The following is a 21,154-nucleotide window of genomic DNA, read 5'->3' as shown; positions in this document are numbered from 1 at the left end:
ATTGATGGACATAAAATTGAGATTATTTTATGTAAAAAAATCAAAATATATAGTACTGTAGTATAATTTATTTGCACAGAAAAATAAAATTTAATTCAACAAAAGACGCAATGGAAGCCGAGGTACATATTCCTACGGTTTAATGAATAAAACTATAAACCCTAATTTCTTGTCAAAATCCCTAATTCATCATAACTGAAAATCGCAAATTTCTAGTTTTCAGAGCACGGCAATGGCCGAAATAGTAGAAATTGACGGTCAGTTGGAACGAAATACCAACGAATCCACTCTAATACCGCAGCGGATAAAAATTACTAGAGCTTCGGACGATGGAGACAAAAAGGTAGCTCTGACTACCCAATTTGATTTCCAATTTTAAATTTTTGCCACAAAATCTGTAGCTTGTACGTTATTAAAGTATGTATACACAAGCACGCAGTATTTCTGTCGTAATTTTAGGTATTATGGAATCTTTAAACCTATAATATGTTCCATCGTTATTAAAGTATGTATGCATAGGCATAGCAAGTTGCATGGACAACATAGGGACATGAATGCGTGAGTGAACTAACTTCAGTCACACTTTAAGTTTGTAATTTAGGGGAATTTTACAATATTTGTACAATCACAGTTTGACTACTTGGTTTTGGAGGGCTTGGATGAGGTTGAGGAGTTTGTGTATGTGCTCAATCAATCTGGACTTGCTGGCTCCAGAAACTAGATAAAAGCATGAGATGCAGCGGATACGCCCAATAAATCCTTATATCTTGAAACTTGATCTGTGTTACTGAACTATTACCATTAGCGAATTGAATATGAATACCTTGTCTAATATTTTAAATTCACATGCACAAAAGTAGTGTCACTCATCTGGTTTATAGTTGATCGACTCTTTATGAGAACAAAACTGTATAATTCACAACTTAATCAGGTGCATACAATGATAATCTTTTTGAACTACTCTTTTCTGCTTATTGTAGAGGGTAAGACATGATGAATCTCATGTCTTTGTCATAACTTTTTTCCTGATGGTCATTATTATTCAATTCCACCGAAATATGTATTGATAATATTTAGTATCATTAAACTGGCAATTCTAGGAATTTAATGTAGTGTTTTATGGATGCCTTGCCTTACAGATTTTGCAGAAGAGACTCAGAGATGTTGAAATCTGTGTTCCGATAGTGTATGGAACAATTGCCTTTTGGCTTGGTAGAAAGGCCTCCGAGTAAGTTGAATATCAGGGTTATATGCCTTTCTTGTGAATTTCATTATGTTGGTAGACCAATTAACTTAGTTGATGTCTTTTTTGGTCATAGAACTCAGTCACACAGGTGGACGGTCTATGTCCGAGGGGCAACAAATGAGGATATTGGGGTAGTGATCAAGCGTGTTGTATTCCAGTTGCATCCAAGTTTCGAAAACCCTGTTAGAGTTGTTGAGTCTCCACCATTTGAGTTGTCGGAGTGTGGTTGGGGTGAATTTGAAATTGCTATCTCTCTTTTCTTCCACAATGATGTTTGTGATAAGCAGTTGGACTTGTAAGTCTATTAGTTTTGTCTTGGAATATGCTTCTTTATTGCTCACCAGTCATCAATATAATCTCTTTCTGTTTTTAGGTATCACCATCTTAAATTATATGCTGAAGATGAAAGTGGCCCTCAGTCAACTAAAAGGCCTGTTGTCGTGGAAACATACAACGAGATAGTATTTCCAGATCCATCTGAGAGTTTTTATGCTCGTATCCAGAAACATCCTGCTGTAATTGTGCCTCGACTTCCAATCATGTTAAACTTGCCCACTGGTAATGTCATTACCATCTATTTTGCTTCCATGTTTTTTTTATTCTTAGCATAATGGCAACAATCTTATTTCTTCCTACCTTTTCTGGTACCTTTATAGAAGATCCTAATGAAAAGAAAGGTGATACCAAAGATAACCCATTGAGTCAATGGTTTATCAATTTCTCTGAGGCAGATGAGCTGTTAAAACTTGCCGCAGCTCGTCAGCAGGTAATGCGGTTTTGTTTCATTTGCATATTAGTTGAACCATAATTGCATGAGGACATGCCTTCAAATTATTTATTATATGTATGCTCATAAACTTCCATAAATCATAACTTGCTGCAGTGGTTGGATTATCCAATATTTTCAGATTGTTGTGACTGTAAATTTTGATGCCAAAATGTCCTATTTGAATCATTATTCTCATTTTTTCTTAAGTGGGTTGGCCGGTTGGGTCCGACGTTGGGATGAGTGAAAGCAGCCATTTCCAATAGTCAGAACAAAATTTTCATAGTATAATACCAATCTGCAATTATTCAGTGAGACGAATAATTCTATGTTCTCTTAATACATGATCCTTCGCACCTGCCTACAAAATGGAGATTATAGATTATTTTGACAGGTGCTTTAAAATTAAAAAATAATTGTAGTAATATATAGAGGAATAAATTCTCCAGTATACCATAATTGTGTAATCGTTTTATGAGATGGGTTCTCATGGCATTTTCTAGAGCAGTAAAACAATTTTTATTGTTTCTTCCATGGTTGACGTGTGCAAGCATGAACCGAATGAAGTTGCAACTTTAAAATTGCTTAGGGAGTTACATGTGCAAGTACTGATAATGTAATTGCTTTCTTACCCTCGACAGCTGGATAGTTTTGAAACTATGTCTTCAATATCATTCTCAAAAGTCAATATTTATTACTCCTTCCGTCTGCAACTAGGAGTCTTAGTTTTCCATTTCGGTCCGTCCGCGGTTATGAGTCCTAGTTCACTTTACTAAAAATGGTAAGTAGGCCTCACATTCCACTCACAATTTATTATAAAACTAATATATAAAAATAAGACTCACATTCCACTATCTTTTACACCCACTTTTCTCTATATTTCTTAAACCCGTGGCAAACTCAATCGGGAATCCTAATCGCGGACGGAGGGAATATTTACTATCATTTACACCTCTGATTAATTTTCTTTTGATATTCTCAAAAGAAATTAACTAATAACCTAGAATATTTAAGTCTAGATGATTTTACATTCATCCAACCCTAAATTTCTGAACCTGAATATGTATTAGTGTGCCCTGTTCACTGGGTTTATTATGTTGGTTGTTACTTTGTGGTTTGAACTTTTTGGTCCTTTACTATCAAACACTGAACTCATCCAAAAAATGTCCTATTCTTCCTTTACCATCTGTCCTTTGCGCTAGCTGTTTTTTTCCCTGTCTTTCAATTGTCTATCTCTTTGTATTTCCTATGGAAAAAAGTTGATTCATGGGGGCAGGACTTGAAGTAGAGCCCCCTCTTCCTGTGCTCTCCTTAGTGACTACATTGGGATTATTTGAGATATTGAAGGTAGTTTGCTTTAAGTGCCTTTTGGTGCTACTTCTTCTAGAGTACTAGGGGATTATTTTGGTTGTCACAATCAGACACTAGTGTGTCTATTTCAGACATTGTCATAATATGGACAAACCTTCTAACTTTGTCTACATTGTCATTATATGGACAAGCCTTCTGACTTTGTCAACATTGTGGTAGGTCCAAGCCCATATCATCAATCTTAGAAGACAACTGAGCGTCATCGATGGGCTGCCACTACAGTCATGGAAACCAGGCTCTAACTACTGACCTGTAAGATGATGAATCATGGTAAAAGGACTTGGGTATATACCATGAATATGCACATATATGTATCGTTAGGGCAGGAAACCTGTAATTTGTTTTGTGATAATCTTCGTGTAGGCCATTTCTTATTTTTCATGCTCTCCATTTGCATTTGGGATTCGAGCACCATTGTTATCTTGTATTAGAGGAGAAATTATTATTTAGCGAAAGGCAGAGGTGTCGTATTGTCTGTGCAACACTGAAATATATAATATAACTTGCCTAAGTTCTAGAATCTCTTTCAAGAGGAATCCTTGACAGTTGAACTCAGCATTTAATTCAGATTCATTTCCTCTTAGAATGTATATTAGGGGTGATGTCTCAAGTTGGATGCTCTTAGTCTTAGCAGCTTTTTACCGCTTTGTCTCCATTAGAGATCTTGGTAGGCAAGAATAACAAACTAACATGTCGCACATGCCAAGTTCAAAAGTCATTGTCATAAACTAGACCTTCTAATATCTTGTAAAATTAGTTCCTTTTCTTTTCTGGCATTCATAAACTAGACCTAATATCTTGTTGTATGACCACTTATAACCAAGCATGGACCAGGGACTGTAGACTGGTTTGCACCAGATGTGTGTAACATGTTTAACTTTGTTTTTTGCCGTTGATTAGGAATAGGAGATATAAAATATAGGCAAGGTGGCTCTCAGCCCCTGGTCCCCCAGTACAATAGGAGACATCTAGTTTTCAATCACCAGAAAATATTCCCGTTTCTGGTGGTGCTTCTTATGGTTAGGAGGCAAGATTATTACCGGAATTTTATTCCTCTCGTGTGTTTGATTTATAAGAATTTGGTATTGCACATAGTGATATATACCAGAGCATTTATCCTAAATCTGCTACAACTGATGTGGTGAGGAGAAACATGTGTGAACAAGGACGAAAGGCTTATTATGCGATGGTGCAATGGTACCTCATGGTAGGTGGTCTAGTGACTTTTTCATTGATTATGATGGTGTTCAATCTTGCATCCAACCACCTTCTTTTATAGGTATCGCTTTCGTTCCAATTAATAATGCTGTACAATGCCCCGGGAGCACTGCTTTCTCGCACTTACGTATTTATCTACAGCAAAATGATAGTAATTCATAAACTTTTCTGGGCGACTATATGCTTTAGTTGTGTGATAATTACATTCATACATGAGTTTTGTCTAGGAATATTAACCTTTTGTTTTCTGGCTAGATTTCCTCTCCTAGATGGCGGTAAATTTATTACTACTGTTTTTTTTAGTTTGTTATGGATGTCTTGTCTCCCTATAAATGATGTCCTTGGGAAAAAAATATCTATGGTCACTAATCCTAGGGTATTTTAGACTTTATTTAATTGCTTGGGTACTCGATTTACAACTATGTCTCTTTTGAATACCTAATGTGACAATTAAGTTTTTAATATATTTGAAATTACTTTTCTTTTTTTTTTCGCAAAAGACATCAAATAATACAAGTATAGTGCTTCTCTACTAAATAGTACTCCCTCCGTCCCTAAAGGTGGTGTTCGGTTTTCAAGATAAAATAATACCAAGATACAATCTAGGATTGAGTTATGAGATTATTTTAGTCATTGAGGGTTAGCTATAACTAATTATCCCATTATTATCCATCTAGGATTGAGTTGTGAGGGTTGAATCTCATGACCAAACATACTACAAATTTAATCACTGATACAATCTTGCAAACCGAACACCCCCAAAGAGTACGAACTATTTTCTTTTTCGTCCGTCCCTAAAGAGTATAAACTTTCTAATTTTAAAAAATTCAAACAACATACTACTCCTACACATCTTTTTATTTACAATTTATACCATTACCATTAACACTTATACTATTATAATAATTTGGACCTCTCTCTCCACTAACATTATTTCCACTACCATTTCTCTCTCTCTCTTATTTTTTCCCTTATTTATTAAAACTCGTGTCGAACCCAAAATTCATACTCTTTGGGGACGAAAAGAGTAGTAGTAGTAGTACTTCCTTTGTCTCATTAAAATGAAACGTTTCCCTTGTTGGATTGTACCATTAAAAGTGACACGTTTCTTAAAATGGAAATATTTTTATCTCTACTTTTACATCTCTCTTGTTTTACTATCTCTTCATTAACTTATAAAACAACACTACTTAAAAACACCCGCCGCTTCCCAATTGTTGCATATTTATTGGGGTTAGATCATTAAAGTCAGGCTTGGAACCGTTTTCATCATAAAAAGTCAAAAAGGTGAAAAGAAATTTTCGTGATTATAGCCAAGTGTAGGGACTACTAATGTTACTATTTTTTTTTCTCTAGGACATGTGTGTGCAAAAGATATAGTTCAAGAACTAGTTATGAAGTTCACTCAAAGAAATTAGATAATTTGTCTTTTTCATCTGTTATTTTTTTATGAAGAGTGTATTAATTCCATTAAAAGATTAGTTGAATCAGTTCGAAATCCATGGATCGTGCAACAGATTAAGAATCGCTCACCATTAGTTAGTTTGGCCATGCATTGAGTCGTATTAAGCATGTTATTAATGCATATTCAGTAAGGGAAATGTTTTAATTATCCAATGTCTTTATGAGCCATTATTTTTTATCCATAATTATATTTTATGTTTAGACTATCATTTTGTATAGATATAAATCAAATTAAATTGACTATCTATTCAAAAAAAATACTCCATAATTAAGGATTTATTCACATATTATTAGGCACACATCTCAGATTCTCAAATATATATGCATATTATGTTCATACATTTATAATACTTATATTAGGTATATGGTGCGTTATAATGCTAACTCACACTTGAAATGTTAACTTTACCTAAATAATAGCCATTACATCATCAAATTAAGGTCTATCCAACTCTAAATATTAATACAAGCTATAAAAAATGTAGGTGTGTTAAAGTCAACTAACAATAAATTAGTAGTTATAAATTCTTCAAAAATGTCTTAAAACTTTGAATTCTTATGATCTCAATTTAAATTATTTTTCACATAACATATATCAAATTAAAGATGACTTTATAAGGATTCTAAAGCTATCCTAATTGCATATGTTCGCATGACAAATTTTGATAATACTTTCATAAATTTTCAAATATTTTGATAAGCAATTTATTATCAATATCGTTATCATAATATATCAATATAATACATATACAATATCAATATTAAATTGTGTTGACATACTCATGTTACCGTGTTAATATTTTTATTATATTATATTAACAGCGGATTCTATGCCCTAAATTGGGTAGATGTTATTATCCTTTTAAGATTAAATAATAATAAAAAAATTACTCATAACAATTTAGAAACTATTAGATCTATAAAAATCTTACAGTCACTAATTTATTATGGTTAAGATTCTAAGAAGAGTTACCAATTGATTACAATTTTCCCCTCACATCACACTTCATCCACCATCCATATTAATATTTTTATTATTTTATATTAACAGGGTGATTCTATGCCCTAAGTTGGGTAGATGTTATTATCCTTTTAAAATTAACTAATAAAAAATAAATTACTCATAACAATTTAGAAATTATTAGATTTATAAAAATCTTAGTCACTAATTTATTGTGGTTAAGATTCTAAGAAGAGTTAGCAATTGATTACAATTTTCTCCTCACGTCACACTTCATCCACCATCCATATTATCACAACAGTTAGTTCGAATTAATTATGGAAAACTATTTACATAGCCGCATGTTTTGCTTTATTAATTCTTTTATCAACTTTTGTTCAGATTTTCAAGTCCACATTGGTACATCAATATCTGCAAATTTTCCAACAAGCAATATGGAGTAATTAATTTTGAATAATTATAGATACTTTTATGATATAGAGAAAGATAATTTAGAATTGAAAATTCAAGAAATCTTAAACCAATTTATCTAATAACAATTAGAATTTATGATTGAGAAAGAAAATTGAAACTTTTTATTTTAACACAGAGGAAGAAGATGAAGAGAATAGAAAATAAAGCAAAATTAAATATTTAAAAGAGAAAAAATCGACAGAGCCACTAATTCTAAATAGCGAGCATATCATTCCTAATTTCCTAGAGTAAGAAATTCTAACAGAAAACAAAATAATATAGATTAGATTGGATTTGTTTGTTAAATTAAAAAATCAAAACTTATTAGTATAATCCTAATAAGCAGGGATAGAGGATAAGAATGTCTAAATATTAAAGTATTAAACTTCATAATTAACAAAAATGATAGAAAATTATACCGTATATTAATATCTTTCATGGCAAAGACATTATGTCTCATTATCCATTCAATAATAAATGTTTTTTTACTAGGAATTTCAAATGTCATGATACAGTATATGTTGCATTTTTTTAGTTGTTTATAACATAGATATTGAAATAAGGTATTAGTACTAATCACCCCCTCTTAAGAAGAGACGTGGACAATTATAGTTCAATCATGCACAAGAGTTTCCTACCGTAGGAACTGAGAAAGAATTTAGACCATTGATCTTTCTATGATTAATTAATGGTAGTTATTATAACAAAGTATTATATAGAAAGCTTTATGCAAATGAATATCTTTCAGAATCCATAACTGCGTATACGTAGGGGTGTGCATTCGGGTTTCGGTTCGGTTTTTTTGCCAAAACCGAACCAAAACCGAAAAACCGAATTTAGTTCAAAATCCAAACCGAACCGAACCCGAATAACTGAAAAACCGAAACCGAAAAACCGAAAACCGAACTTAAAAACCCGAAAAACCCGAAAAAAAACCGAAAAACCCTAAAAAAATAAATATAATATAAATATATATTTATATATGTGTATTTTATTTTATTTTATATATACTAATAGAATATTTATATATAATATAAAATTAATAATACATATAATATATATTATATAGAAGAATATATTAAAAGAATATATATATTATATATAATATAATATATTAAATTAATAGAATATATATATAATTCGGTTTTTCGGTTTTTTCCTTCGTCCGAACCGAAAAACCGAAATTTTTTTATTTTTAAAACCGAACCGAACCGAAAAACCGAAAAAACTGAACCGAATTTCAAAATTTCGGTTTGGTTCAGTTCGGATATTCGGTTTCCGGTTTTTTTGCTCACCTCTACGTATACGAATAATTGTATACTCCATTAATGTATATTATGGTTTAATTTAATTCACTTATTAATTTCTTCTTGTGAGATAAACAAATTAGACAAGTTTAGTTTAATATTCATTCATTTATTTAATTCACTTATTAGTTTTTTCGTGAGATTAACAAATTGGACAAGTTTAGTTCTATATTCACTCATTTAATACTCCTTGCAAATGCAACATTACGGTATCCTCTTTTCGGCTAATCAATCAAGGATATGATCGTACGATAATTAATGCATACATAATACTAAATATCTATGTCACATATACATATGATGTGATCACGGATAGGTCTATCAATTATAAAAAAAGAATTAAAAAAAAAGTGTGCAAGTATTGTCCCCTCATATTTAATTGTCAATTGAGTTTATTTAACAGTGTTTTTTACTACTCTTATATATATAAAAAAGACACAATAGCTTAGACAATTTGCAATTTAGGATTAGGACCCGTTTGTATTGTAATTGTAACGTATCAAGAAATTCCAAATTCGACAAAAGTAGCACTATGTATTTGCTTTCAAGATCGAACTTAGTGTTAATCCTCATTTTTATAATAATGAATTATGAGGCCACGTTTATTAATTTTAAAAATAATAGTATTAAGGTAGGAATGGAGAATTTGAACATTGGATGGCCCTAGTGTCCTGTTGAATACAAGAATGTAGGCCACACTAAAAATGGTTGATGACCACCACTCAACATGATTTCTTACGAAAAACCATGCAACAATTAGTTTTTTGCCCCCACACTCCACATGTTCTTGTTTCTACCAAATTTTATCATTTCCCATTATGTGTGTATATACTCCATATAAATAGCCCCTTCCATTTCCCCATATCTCAAATTGTTTCTTATATTCTCAAGCCAAAAAGAAGAAGAAAAAAGCCATGGCTATATGGAAAACAAACAAGAGTTGCTCTACTACTACTACTACAGCCACCACAAGTGTAGTAGCCCTCAAGCGCTCAAGCAATGGGAGGAGAAACAACGTCCCAAAAGGCCATTTTGCAGTGTACGTGGGCGAAAATAGGACAAGATATCTCGTTCCTATTACATTTCTCGAAAATTCCATGTTTCAGGCGTTATTGCAAAAGGCCGAAGAGGAGTTTGGATTTCGCCACGATATGGGATTAACCCTTCCTTGCGATGAACAACATTTTTGCTCTTTGGTTGCCATGATTAAATGATTGGTTTGTTAAATCTAGAACAAAACATTCTTCTACTTGCCGCATTGTTTTTCTTTGGCTTAATTTGTACATGCTATAAGTAACTATACATGTACGGCTTAAAAGATTAGAGTACAAATTTTCTTTTGTTTGCACGGAGTTTTGATAATTTATACTACTAGTACTAAATTTATGAAATACAAAAGTCTATATATTTAGAGGAGAGCTATTAATTCATTTAAGAAGTGGCAAAAATGTACTTCATCCATCCCCCATTAATTGTTCACTTTTATCATTTTTCGCCTGTCTCTCATTAATTGTCTACTCTCACTTTTTTTTATCATAAATGGTAAGCAAACCTTATATTCCACTAACTCATTTCACTCATATTTTATTATAAAACTAATATATAAAAGTGAGACTTATATTCACTAACTTTCGCAACTCGCTTTTCTTTACATTTCTTAAAACTCGTGTCGGAATAAAAGTGGATAATTATTGGGGGATGAGGAAGTAAAATATAAAAAAAAATTATGTATATGAGGAGAAGCCGTTAGTGTATTTTATACAGTATAGCTTGAAAATTTATGTAGTACATAAATATATAATGGTGGGAAAGGGTGAGGGGGGCATTAGCCGCTTATGGGCTGGCTCCACCCTTGTATATATCTCAAGAGTTTTGCTAGATTACAAAATAAGGTTAATAGTGCTTTGTTTTTTGTTTTTCATCAAATATCTTAAAATTTTGAATTTTCTATAAAATGACTCGCTATACGAAATTTGGTGACAACTTAGTCTATTGTGAAATTTCTTTTTCATCTCAACATATGGAATAAAGTCACTTTAGCAAAAATAAGGAGGTGTTCCCCTAAATCTTTGCGTTTTTAAAAATTTAGACTGCACAAGCAGTCTCAATATAGTATTCTCTCCATCCTACTTTAGCAGTCCCGTTGATTTTTCTGCACTCGTTTTATAAAAATAATACTCCCTCCGTCCCAAGAAAAATGATCCATTCCTTGGGCAACACAAGATGTTATGCAGTTTTATTTTGTATGTTGAGTGGAGAGAATAAAGTAAGAGAGAGAATAAAATAGAGATAAAAGGTGTTTTCATTTTTAGTAATGAATCATCTTGATTGAGACAAACTAAAAAAGAAAGTGGATAATTTTCAATGGGACGGAAGGAGTAATAAATAATTCAAGTGGGAAAATGATAAATTAAGAGATGGAATAATGGAGAGAAGATTTAACTATTTATTATCATTTTTTTAAAAACGAATGCAAAAATGTCAATGGACTGCTAAAGTAGGCCGAAGGAAGTAATAAAGACCAGAAAGAAGTTACACTATGCGGTCACACTTCATAAAATAATTTAGTGAGTCTTCAAAGTAGTATGAATGTATATTTTGGCAAATGTTCATTAAATACTCATATACTCATATCTGCATATATTTTTAAATGTGCAGTGTCGCATATAAATAGACCATTTAGGGATGATATGAATTTTAACACACGATGGGTAAAGTAGGATGATATAGATTTTATACACAATTGGTAAAGTATAAATATGCAGTGTCCTATATAAATAGACAATTGGATATTAACAGTACGCATCACTGCAATGACAAATTTAGTCTAGGCAAGAGAATTAAAATCGTAAAAAAGTAGTGATGACTATCTACATTTTCATGATAATATATGCTCAAATTTTTATATTTTCCTCAAATCTTTTATCACGACGATAACAGTTGAGCCTCCAAATCAACAATGTACAACAAAGACCAATAAATCTATAGGAACTTAGAACTAAAAAGCCAGAAAAGTGGTTAAATTGCAAATGGAAATTAATCTTCTGCTCGTAAGTATCTGAAGAGAAAGTAATCGATATTACACTGAGCTCGTCATCTAAAAGTGTAAGCTAAACCCCCCATCCATAGCACACAAAAAACTCATCGTATCGGTCACTTATATCTTACAGCGTGTATCGGTCCTTATATCTTACAGCCGACTTACAAATAGCAAAATTGGACCTATCCAATGTTACCTTAGTAATAACCAGAGTAATACGCAGCGGAGGGGGCAGCAGTTTGCTGGACCGGAGCTGGAGCTGGAGCTGCAGCTACAGCAGGCTGTGCATGGGGAAAGGCCGGCTGGATAACAAGGCAAAATAGAATTTCTCACAATAGTCTCTGTTGAATAAATCACCACTAAACACATAACAGGAAACAAAGGTAATCTTTGCTTCAATTTGACCATAGCACCTAATTATACCAATTGGTGTCCAAAACGTAATTAAAATCATCAATATATGCAACTAATGAGATAATTTAGAAAAGAACAATAGCATTAATGTAGTTTTGGAGATAACGTAGCCATCCAAGTATATGTGGAAAACTAATTTCAATTCCCCAAGCAACAGATTACACTGATTCTGAATGAATCTAAGATCTCGAAAGCAATGTTGGGGCAGGTCACCAGTGGCATATTTCAAATAGGGAAAACTATTCCTTCAAAGTGGAATATATATTCCTCATGCACAAGTTGAAGATAAAATAAAATGACATAAGAAAATTCACTGGAGCATGAACAAGCAAAGGGAAGTAGTGATCACAGCAAGAAAACTAGCACAACACCTAGAGTAACAAAAAATAAACTTTTATGTTACCTGCGCTTGGTAGGTCTGAGGATAAGTTCCATATGCCGTACTTTGAGGAACTGAAACTGGTGCCTGCGGATGTGCATAACTTGCTCCATAACTGCCATACGCAGCCTATGCGCCAACAGAAAAATTATAAATCAACAAAACAATTACAGCTAGTTGCATTACAGCAACAGGAAGTCAGGAATCCAGAACATGAAGTAGTGAACAAAATTGGTCAGATTATTATGTCACCCGCACATCATCAAAATATAGGGAAAATAAGCACGACATACTTATCTCACTAAAGTTGCAGGATATTTCAATTTCATTTTATACCCCCAAACAAAAGGTCATTTTATACCTGTTGTGCATAATTCCACTGCTGTGCCTGAGTTTGTGCGGCTTGAGGCCAAGCTTGAGGTTGCACACCATAACCTGCAGGCCACTGATTTTGTGTACTAGGATACGCACCCATCACAGAGGGTGCAGAAGTCGACACAAGTGATTTTGCAAGTTTGGTTCTGTCTGAAGCTAAATACTCCTCAGAATGACGTTTCTTTGACTCTGCCGTGCTTCTACGGTTCAAGAACAATTTTGAATGTCGATAATCTGCCTTCTTAACAGACATAGCATCTCCAAAGAGATCCAGGAACTGCAAATTTCAAATTTAACATCAGCCGTAATATGGTATGCCCAAACAAGACCTCTCATCAATTAATCCCAAATCGAAGCATTATATTTGTATCTCAAAGATAAAATCGAGACATTTGTGTAGTGACGTGAAAATTAATCATTATACTCCCTCCGTATTTTAAAAATAGTAACTCTTTCCATTTTAGTCCGTTCCTTAAAAATAGCAACTTTCAAACTTTCTATTTTAGGAAATCTTTACACCCCTATACATCAATTTATTTACCACTTATACCACTAATAAAGTGGACCCCATAATCCACTAACATTAATTTTTCTCTTCCTCTCTTACTTTACCACTTTTTTCTCTCCCTCTCTCTTACTTTACCAATTTTTCTCTCCCTCTCTCTTACTTTACCAAAATTGTGCATTAAAACCCGTGTCGTTTCAAATGTTTCTATTTTTAAAAAACGGAGGGAGTATTTTGAATTCACAACATAATACACAATAAGCTACTTGTAGATGAAGTGCAGTATAATTCAAATTTGAAGAAGTCCACATGGTATTTAAAAATGTGTGCCCATCATCATCATAACATGCACAAATGTGTGCTACACATCATCAAAACAAACTAAACAGTTGACAAGCCAACATAGGCACAGTTAATTAGTTATGGCTCATTTTCAGATTCAAAAAATTGTTTGGAAGCTGAACGTTTTCATTACCTCCAAGAAAATGCTCGACAGCTCCTCCCGGTCATCAACACTTGCAATACTAGGGTTCTCAGGACTAGGAACTATAAATTTCTCAACCAACGAATCTAGATATTCTATTTGCTTTGGAAGAGTCTGAATTGACTCTAAGTGTATCATTGCCTGCAAGAAATCATATTTAACAAATGAAACCAAAGGGCAATGCTATGAGAAAAGTAGAAACACATTTCTTTTTACATAGATGTGCCTATAAATTTCTCTCTGCATGGCCATTTTCCTCTTATTTTGTACAAGAAAAAGAGAGATAACTGAAAACTGAGCCACTAAGTGCAGAATCAGTTCAAGGAAAGCAAAAGTTATAGAACCTCCAGCAGTGGTTTTGACAGCGGCGCACTCTCCACACCTCGAACAAGAATGTCTCTTGCCTTTTCAACGTTGCGAGAAACCTTGAATGAAAAAATTAAGGATGTATGAGATGTTGCCCACAAAAAAAAAACTAAAAGAACCTCCAATGGTAGACACAACCCCACATGTCATAAAAAAGTCAGTGCTTCCAAACATTTCAATATGAGAATATTTATTAATATACTAGTAATAGTTAGAGGGATAGATAAAACAACACAAATTGAAGGGCAAGTTGATCTGTCAGTGACAATGGAATGAAACACAAGCGTTCTAGACATAGAAAAAAAAAGATAACACATATCAAACTATTTAAAAAAATGCTTAGCATACTGAAACTGAACTCTAAATCAAAATATGGTACTAACCTACTTTGATCATAACACTGGTTTAAATAGCCTAAAGAACTAAGCTCATTCCTACATGCAAGCCATATGCATAGAACACGAGCCAACTAGAAAAAGAATGAGTAATATAAAATTACAAAATGTACCAAGAATATGAAACGTGAGTACTGAGCGAACAACAAAGATAAAGCTTGTGAATGTTCCTTTCCCTTCTCAATAGCAATTGCCTGCTCATACAAAGAACAAGCATCTTCCAACTTCCCCTGTGGAACGGGAAAAAATTTAGTTAAAAATGTTAGCAGCATTGTCATCCAGTAAACAGGAAAGCATAGTTAGAACATCTCACAAGTCGGTTTTCCATGTTTGCATGCTTTATTATCGCCTCTAGAAGACCAGGTGCTATCCCAGTGTGAACATGTTGATAAGCAGCTCGTGCTCCCGAAATGTCACCATGCTGTTCTTTAAATTGAGCAGCAAAAAGATGGATCTCTGGCTGCCTCTGTGTATATGTGACATAGTAAAACAACATTAAAACAAGTTTTAGCCTGCTGACCAGTCTAAATAACTCAAGTTATCATTTACAGAGGTAATCATTTAGTATGTTATCACAAACGACAATAATAACTAATAAGTAAAAGCTCTCATAGCTATCTATATTCATATACTTAATGATTAATACAAGGAAAATGTAATTAAGATCTGTAACAAAATAAAATAAAAACATACTAGCAATCAAGAAACCATCATATTTGATAATTTAAATAGATCAAAGGCATGACAAATAATTTTTTACTATAATTGATAATAGAATAACTTGAGCGATGTTACCTTGACAAATACTTGAGTAGCACGAGCAAGAGCATTTTCTACAAGCTCCATACTACCACTAGCTTCCATGCACAGGACATAACGTATCCAGAATTCTGGGTATCTAGCACATGCTATTAAACACCTTTCGTAGAGCTTAACAACCTGAAAATGTAGATAGTGTTACAGATCAAACATCTAATTCAATATTATGAAAAGGACAAAAAACAAAGGAGTGCGAAGCAGAATGCACAAAGAATACTCCTCGCTGGCAGAAAAAAGGGAGGCCCCTCATATATGAAAGGAGGGACCCTCCTTGACTGACAGATAGTAGATGGTTAGGAAGATAACAACACACCTGCATGCATAACATTGGAACTTTAAAACAAAATTATTGTCATACTACACATCTAAACCCAGAATTTCGACTCACAAATGAGAGTTCGAGGTACTTAGCCTCATAGAAAGCAAATGGAAGGCAAAATGCTAGAGTCCAAGTTCAATATCCCATTTTTTAAGAAGCTTCTCCAATGGTTAAGCCAATAAAGCATATGATGCGGCAGATACTACTTAACTGTAAGTCAATGTATAACAAGGACAACTAAAGCTACATGCAAATAGAAATTAAAAACTGTGCAACTCAAACACACTTGGGTACCTTATTGAAGTCATCTCCACCTTCTGTAAAATCAAGATAATTATGCCAATTTTCAAGCTCCGCAACATTGAGAGGCCTCACATGGAAATAGGGCCTCCTGATCGCTGTTTCAAAACCAATGATCTTAGAATCAAACTCTTTAGCTTTCTTATAAATCTCTTCCCTAATAGCAATGTACTTCTCCAATTCCTCAGCATCTTTTAAGCTATCATTTGCAAACTTCGATGATTGTTCTGCAACATTGGGAGGAATCTCTTCAACATTATCTTGAGAAGTTGCATCAGCAGCAGCTGCTGCTTCCTCAGCTGTTCGCAACTCAGACAGAGGACGACTAGCAACCAACTCTTTGAACCTGTAATGACATGTGCACAGATGTTCCCACACAAGGGTCAGGCTACCAGTCAAGAAGAAAAAACCCACACCACAATTATAAAGTGTACACTGAATACATACATGAGTGAACAGTCAGTTGAGGAGCTAAACAGAATGCTAATTAACTCTCTCCATCATACTCCATAAAGGAAGAATTAAAGCAAAATATAACTCTAACCAAAGCAGGCTTGGGAGAATTATTCAGTTTTCAATTTTGTTTAAACTGCAACACGAATCAAAACTGCCACAACTAACATGCAAGTGACACTGAATCTTATTACAATCGAGGAGTATGGACACAAGAGGAAGAAACTAAAAGGAGGTTGACATGGCATAAATATAACTAACCCTCACTTCATAGCAAGTTCTTTAATATTAAACAAACAATTAACGTAACAGGCTAAAGTACAAAATATTACCCTTCAAAATAACGATCCAGCTGCTGATTTGGAATCTCTAACACCCTTGTATAAATTGTGGCAACATGGGACCAATCTTGTTGTGAAATTTCATACTCTATGTATTTATCCCAGAGTGGAAAGCACAGATAATCTGTTCCAACATAAGCTAAGGCTCTTTCAAATAGCCTGAAACATCATAACAGTAGATGGCAGTAACACTCAGTAAAGATACAAGATAACCAACAATCACCCAAAAAAGTGTAGTGGACTAGTATCAACAAGGAACTATCCACTCAAAGAGTGTTGAGAAATCTGAACTAACAAATTATGCTGTTCATTTACCTTACTCAATAGAATCTTACACAGCTCGTCAGAGGATGAGAGATACAGGCCATCTTAGACTTACTGAGCAACAGCTTCAGGGCAGCAAGCAAATGTGTCTTGAAGCACCTCATGTGCCATCATTACAGACATAAAATTTTATTGGTAATTTACATTACTAACCCTAGGGAGAAAGTGTGACTGAAAGGCTGACAGGGCCATGTTATGATTGAATCCCAAAAAACTCAGCTACTAAATAGTAGCAGAGAAATGGGTTTGCACATCAGGAAAAAAATAACTTGTCTAATGTGCACTCCCTACAAACCTTAACACCTCAGACTTCAGTAATGGCCGTTGCAGATGGCTGAAAGCATGTTAGAGTGTGACAAAATAACCACACAGCTTGAATGACAGTAGTTTTTAAGGAGTTACCTTCTGATAGTGTCAGGATCTCCATAAGTGCCAATAGCGAAGACACTATAATGCAACCACATGTCCACAGAGTAGGTAACTCCTTGAACAGCTCGTTCATAAACTTCTGCAACTTTGTCCACTGGGCTGATACGTGCCTCGTGATCAGCATACTTCTTCCAGTAGCCATAGCATAGAGGAAATTCCACCAAAAATGTATCATAAACTTTTCGAATCTTTGAAATATTTCCCTAAGAGTGAGAAGAAAGAACAGTTAGTTTAATTTAACATAAATCATAACTAAACAAGAAGCAAGAGGAATCCCTGAACCCATTCAGAGGCAGTAACTAAAAAGTAAGTAGCACGTCACGGAGTAAGTTCCACCTTATATTTCCAACAAATTAGCAAGTTTAAGAACCAAGTTTGTCACATCAAAAAATAAAACTGACAAATGCAGAAGATCATCAAAAAACCTGTACTTGAAACTATCAGACATACCTCCGATGTTCTCTCTGTTTCATCAATTAAGGCAGTCCAAGCATCAAAGTCCAGAGAATTAGTTGTTACTATGCTCCATAACCTTTCTTCTTCTGCACTGAGGGCTGCCAGAAAATATTTCAACACGAGAATCAGCATTCATAAAAAATAGTATTCGCACAATTGCGCATTGCAAGGAAAGTGTGTAAATATTTGACTGTTAATTGCGCATTCATAAAAGCAGTATGGCGGCTTATGGCAGTCCGCCAGAAAACCGCCATAGGGATATGGCGTATCGGTATGGCGGGATATGGCGGTCATTAATTATATAAATAAAATAATATTTATATATAATTAAAAAATTAGAAAATAATAGAAATATAACATCAAAATTCAAAAAATCTTTAAACAATTAATTAAGCAAAAAATAAAAAAAGCTATATATAAGTCTCATAATTAAAGTCTTTAGTTCAACAAAACATAAAGTCATCCTAAGCACTACTCAATAGTCATCAATCATCACGCTCAACATAGTCTTCTAGTTCATCCTCATCACTAGAGGTGCCCAAAGTTTACAGTTCCGGTGGTTAATCGCGAAACCGTAACCGTCGGTTACGGTTCCGAACCGGAACCATGAGAATTTACCCGAACTGAAACCGTCGATTTTAGAACCGTGGTTCAGTTCAGGTTCGAAAATTTCCAAACCGAAACCGTGCCGGAACCGCCGGTTCCGAGCAGTTCCAAACCGGAACCGGGAAAAACCGCTAGAAGACTGCGAAACCGAGCCGGAACCACAAAAAGGCGCCGAAAACTGGCGGCAAAACCGTTAAAAATCGTAAAAAATCGCCCGTTCGGAACCGAAACAGAAACCGGCGGTTTTGAAACCGTAACCGCAAAACACCCTCGCGGTTCGGTTCCGGTTCGGCAATTTCCAAAACCGAAACCGGCGGATCCGAACCGTAACCGCCGGTCCCGGAACCGTGGGCACCTCAACTCATCACTATCATCAGGATCCATTGCTTCATCACTATAATTAGGGTTTCAATTTCTATTTTAAGTTTAATCTATTTTCATTTTAATTATAAAATAAAATGGGTTAGAATGGTTGGCTGGGCCGGTTCAATTTTGGGCTTATACCAAAATTCAATTAAAAAGTAAAAAATCCATTAAAAAGTCAAAATTAGAACAAAAAAAAGTCAAAATTGCAGTAAAACACCGCCATGGCGCCACGACCGTGGCGGGCATGGCGGCTGATACAGAAAAATGCCATAAATCGGTGGGGCGATGGCGTTTTCATTACTAACTGATATGATATAGCGCCATATCACCGCCATAGCCGCTATTTAACAACTTTGTAATTAACATTAATGATTTTCATGCATTGAAAAATAGTCAAAACCTTACATGTGGAAAATTTCCAGCCACCTAATTACATAATCATAAAAGTTTGCAGTTAAGATTAGATGAATCACAGTTGATGGGTAAATCCACCTATAGATGCATAAAATAGTCCAGGAAATTGCCCAGGAAGCAATTACAGAGCCATGCAAATCCACCATGATCATACAGAAATAAACTATGCTTTTTCATCAAGTTAATGACCACACCAGCACTAAACCATAAACCCTAAACTTAACTGTTTATCCAACTAAAAGACAAAAAAAAAGCTTTACACATTCGAACCTTTATGGCTTCAATTAGAGAAAAACAGAAAGATAGAGCAAACACCGTTCCAAAGATTTTAACATGCGGGTAAACTTTTCTTACTACATTCAAAACCTAATTCCACAAGGAATGAAGGAAATCAGAATATTGGAATATAATTACCTAGCCTCTACAAAGTTAAGTTTTATATCATCGTAGAGAAATACCAGAGCCATCCGAAGGCTGGTGCATAGCAGCAGTTTCCATAGCATCAGCTGAAGCAACCCCATTTTCAGAAATAATACCAGCTGATCCATCCCTGATCGTACTAACATCATTGCCATTAAGTGAAGCATCATAAACAGAAACTTGAGTTGAATTTGCTGACAAGTTTGCAAGACCAGTTAAATTTTCACCAGCATCATATGCCACTGCAGTATGGATTTCTTGCTCGGAAACATTTTCTGGTGCCACATGAGTACGCCCAGGGTCTGCATTCACTCCACTTGCCGAAGGATCTATTTCTCCTGTATTAGGAGCAAGACTAGCTGCATTTTCAGAAGGTGAAAGAATGGAACCAGCAGCATCAGGAGCATTAGCACTACCATCACTCTGAGCTACAGAAGATGTTTGTTCCATCATGGTACAACTTTCTCCCACAACACCAAGTTGGTGCCCACAAATAACTGCAAAAAAGGATAGGCATATAAAATATTTACTGCATCTTACTAACTTACGAGTCCAAATTGATTAGTGTATCAAACTAGTTTGAACATTATTGTTTGTTTGTATTGGTTAAAAGTCATCTCAGCAAATAAAAAATGAACAAAATGACTACAAATTAAACTATTCGAATTGAACATTAATACAAATATTTATTGAATTTTGTGCTATTTGATTCCATGTGGATGCTATTTTATAAAATTACTCAAACTTGATTTACTCACCGTCCTTTCTTCACCTTTTCGTTTTCAGGCGCTCTCTTTCTCAAATTATTTTTTGAATGCTTCTTACTGAAGTAGTGCAGAGTCGTGAAAATGCAATTCATATTTTTATTCATGGAAAGGAAATGCTAAAACTATATTGTGACAATAGTTATTACAAATATATTTTGCTATAACATGATTACATCGACAGGAATGGTGTTGAGGAAAATTACTGAGGCGGCGGCAGTGCTAGAGGGATGAAGTTGAATAGGAATCGGCGGGGCGTCCAAGGAGGCACAAACAGGGGAGGGGCAAGGGCACGGCCGGCGACGGAGGTAGGGTTTTAAAGAGAGGTAGGGTTTGCCGTTAGGAAGGCTGATAGATATATCTGAGATGAAGCGAAGTGAATCCATAACGAAAAACTTA

At 34.4% G+C, this 21,154-nt stretch overlaps 2 protein-coding genes across 7 annotated transcripts; one reads left to right on the top strand and one right to left on the bottom strand.

The window, feature by feature from the left end:
- Positions 1–133: 133 nt before the first annotated feature.
- LOC121777125 (transcription initiation factor TFIID subunit 14b-like) lies at positions 134–3,903 on the top strand. Of its 2 annotated transcripts, none has more exons than XM_042174265.1 (6): positions 134–343; positions 1,140–1,228; positions 1,320–1,541; positions 1,620–1,804; positions 1,906–2,012; positions 3,543–3,903. In XM_042174265.1, exons 1-6 carry the CDS (start codon positions 233–235, stop codon positions 3,630–3,632), a joined length of 804 nt encoding a protein of 267 aa, XP_042030199.1. In that variant the 5' UTR covers positions 134–232; the 3' UTR covers positions 3,633–3,903. The 2 variants fall into 2 exon arrangements, with proteins under 2 accessions (XP_042030199.1, XP_042030198.1); XM_042174264.1 differs by having other exon boundaries at positions 135–343; positions 1,903–2,012.
- A 7,898-nt stretch (positions 3,904–11,801) lies between these two features.
- On the bottom strand, positions 11,802–21,133 carry LOC121777159 (pre-mRNA-processing factor 39-like). 5 transcript variants are annotated; one of them, XM_042174310.1, is made up of 14 exons: positions 20,750–21,133; positions 20,030–20,488; positions 18,180–18,283; positions 17,703–17,932; positions 16,968–17,135; positions 16,177–16,528; positions 15,540–15,683; positions 15,058–15,210; positions 14,858–14,974; positions 14,328–14,408; positions 13,975–14,124; positions 12,981–13,271; positions 12,644–12,748; positions 11,802–12,128 (listed from the first exon to the last, which is right to left on the bottom strand). In XM_042174310.1, exons 2-14 carry the CDS (start codon positions 20,442–20,444, stop codon positions 12,024–12,026), a joined length of 2,415 nt encoding a protein of 804 aa, XP_042030244.1. In that variant the 5' UTR covers positions 20,445–20,488; positions 20,750–21,133; the 3' UTR covers positions 11,802–12,023. The 5 variants fall into 5 exon arrangements, with proteins under 5 accessions (XP_042030244.1, XP_042030246.1, XP_042030245.1 ...); XM_042174312.1 differs by having other exon boundaries at positions 20,932–21,133; XM_042174311.1 differs by having other exon boundaries at positions 20,962–21,133.
- Between the last annotated feature and the right edge of the window lie 21 nt (positions 21,134–21,154).

The sequence above is a fragment of the Salvia splendens genome, chromosome 18 (genome assembly GCF_004379255.2).
Source record: "Salvia splendens isolate huo1 chromosome 18, SspV2, whole genome shotgun sequence".
Lineage (NCBI taxonomy): Eukaryota > Viridiplantae > Streptophyta > Magnoliopsida > Lamiales > Lamiaceae > Salvia > Salvia splendens.
Note: the sequence above shows the minus strand (reverse complement) of the source record. Positions and strands in the feature narration are given on the sequence as shown.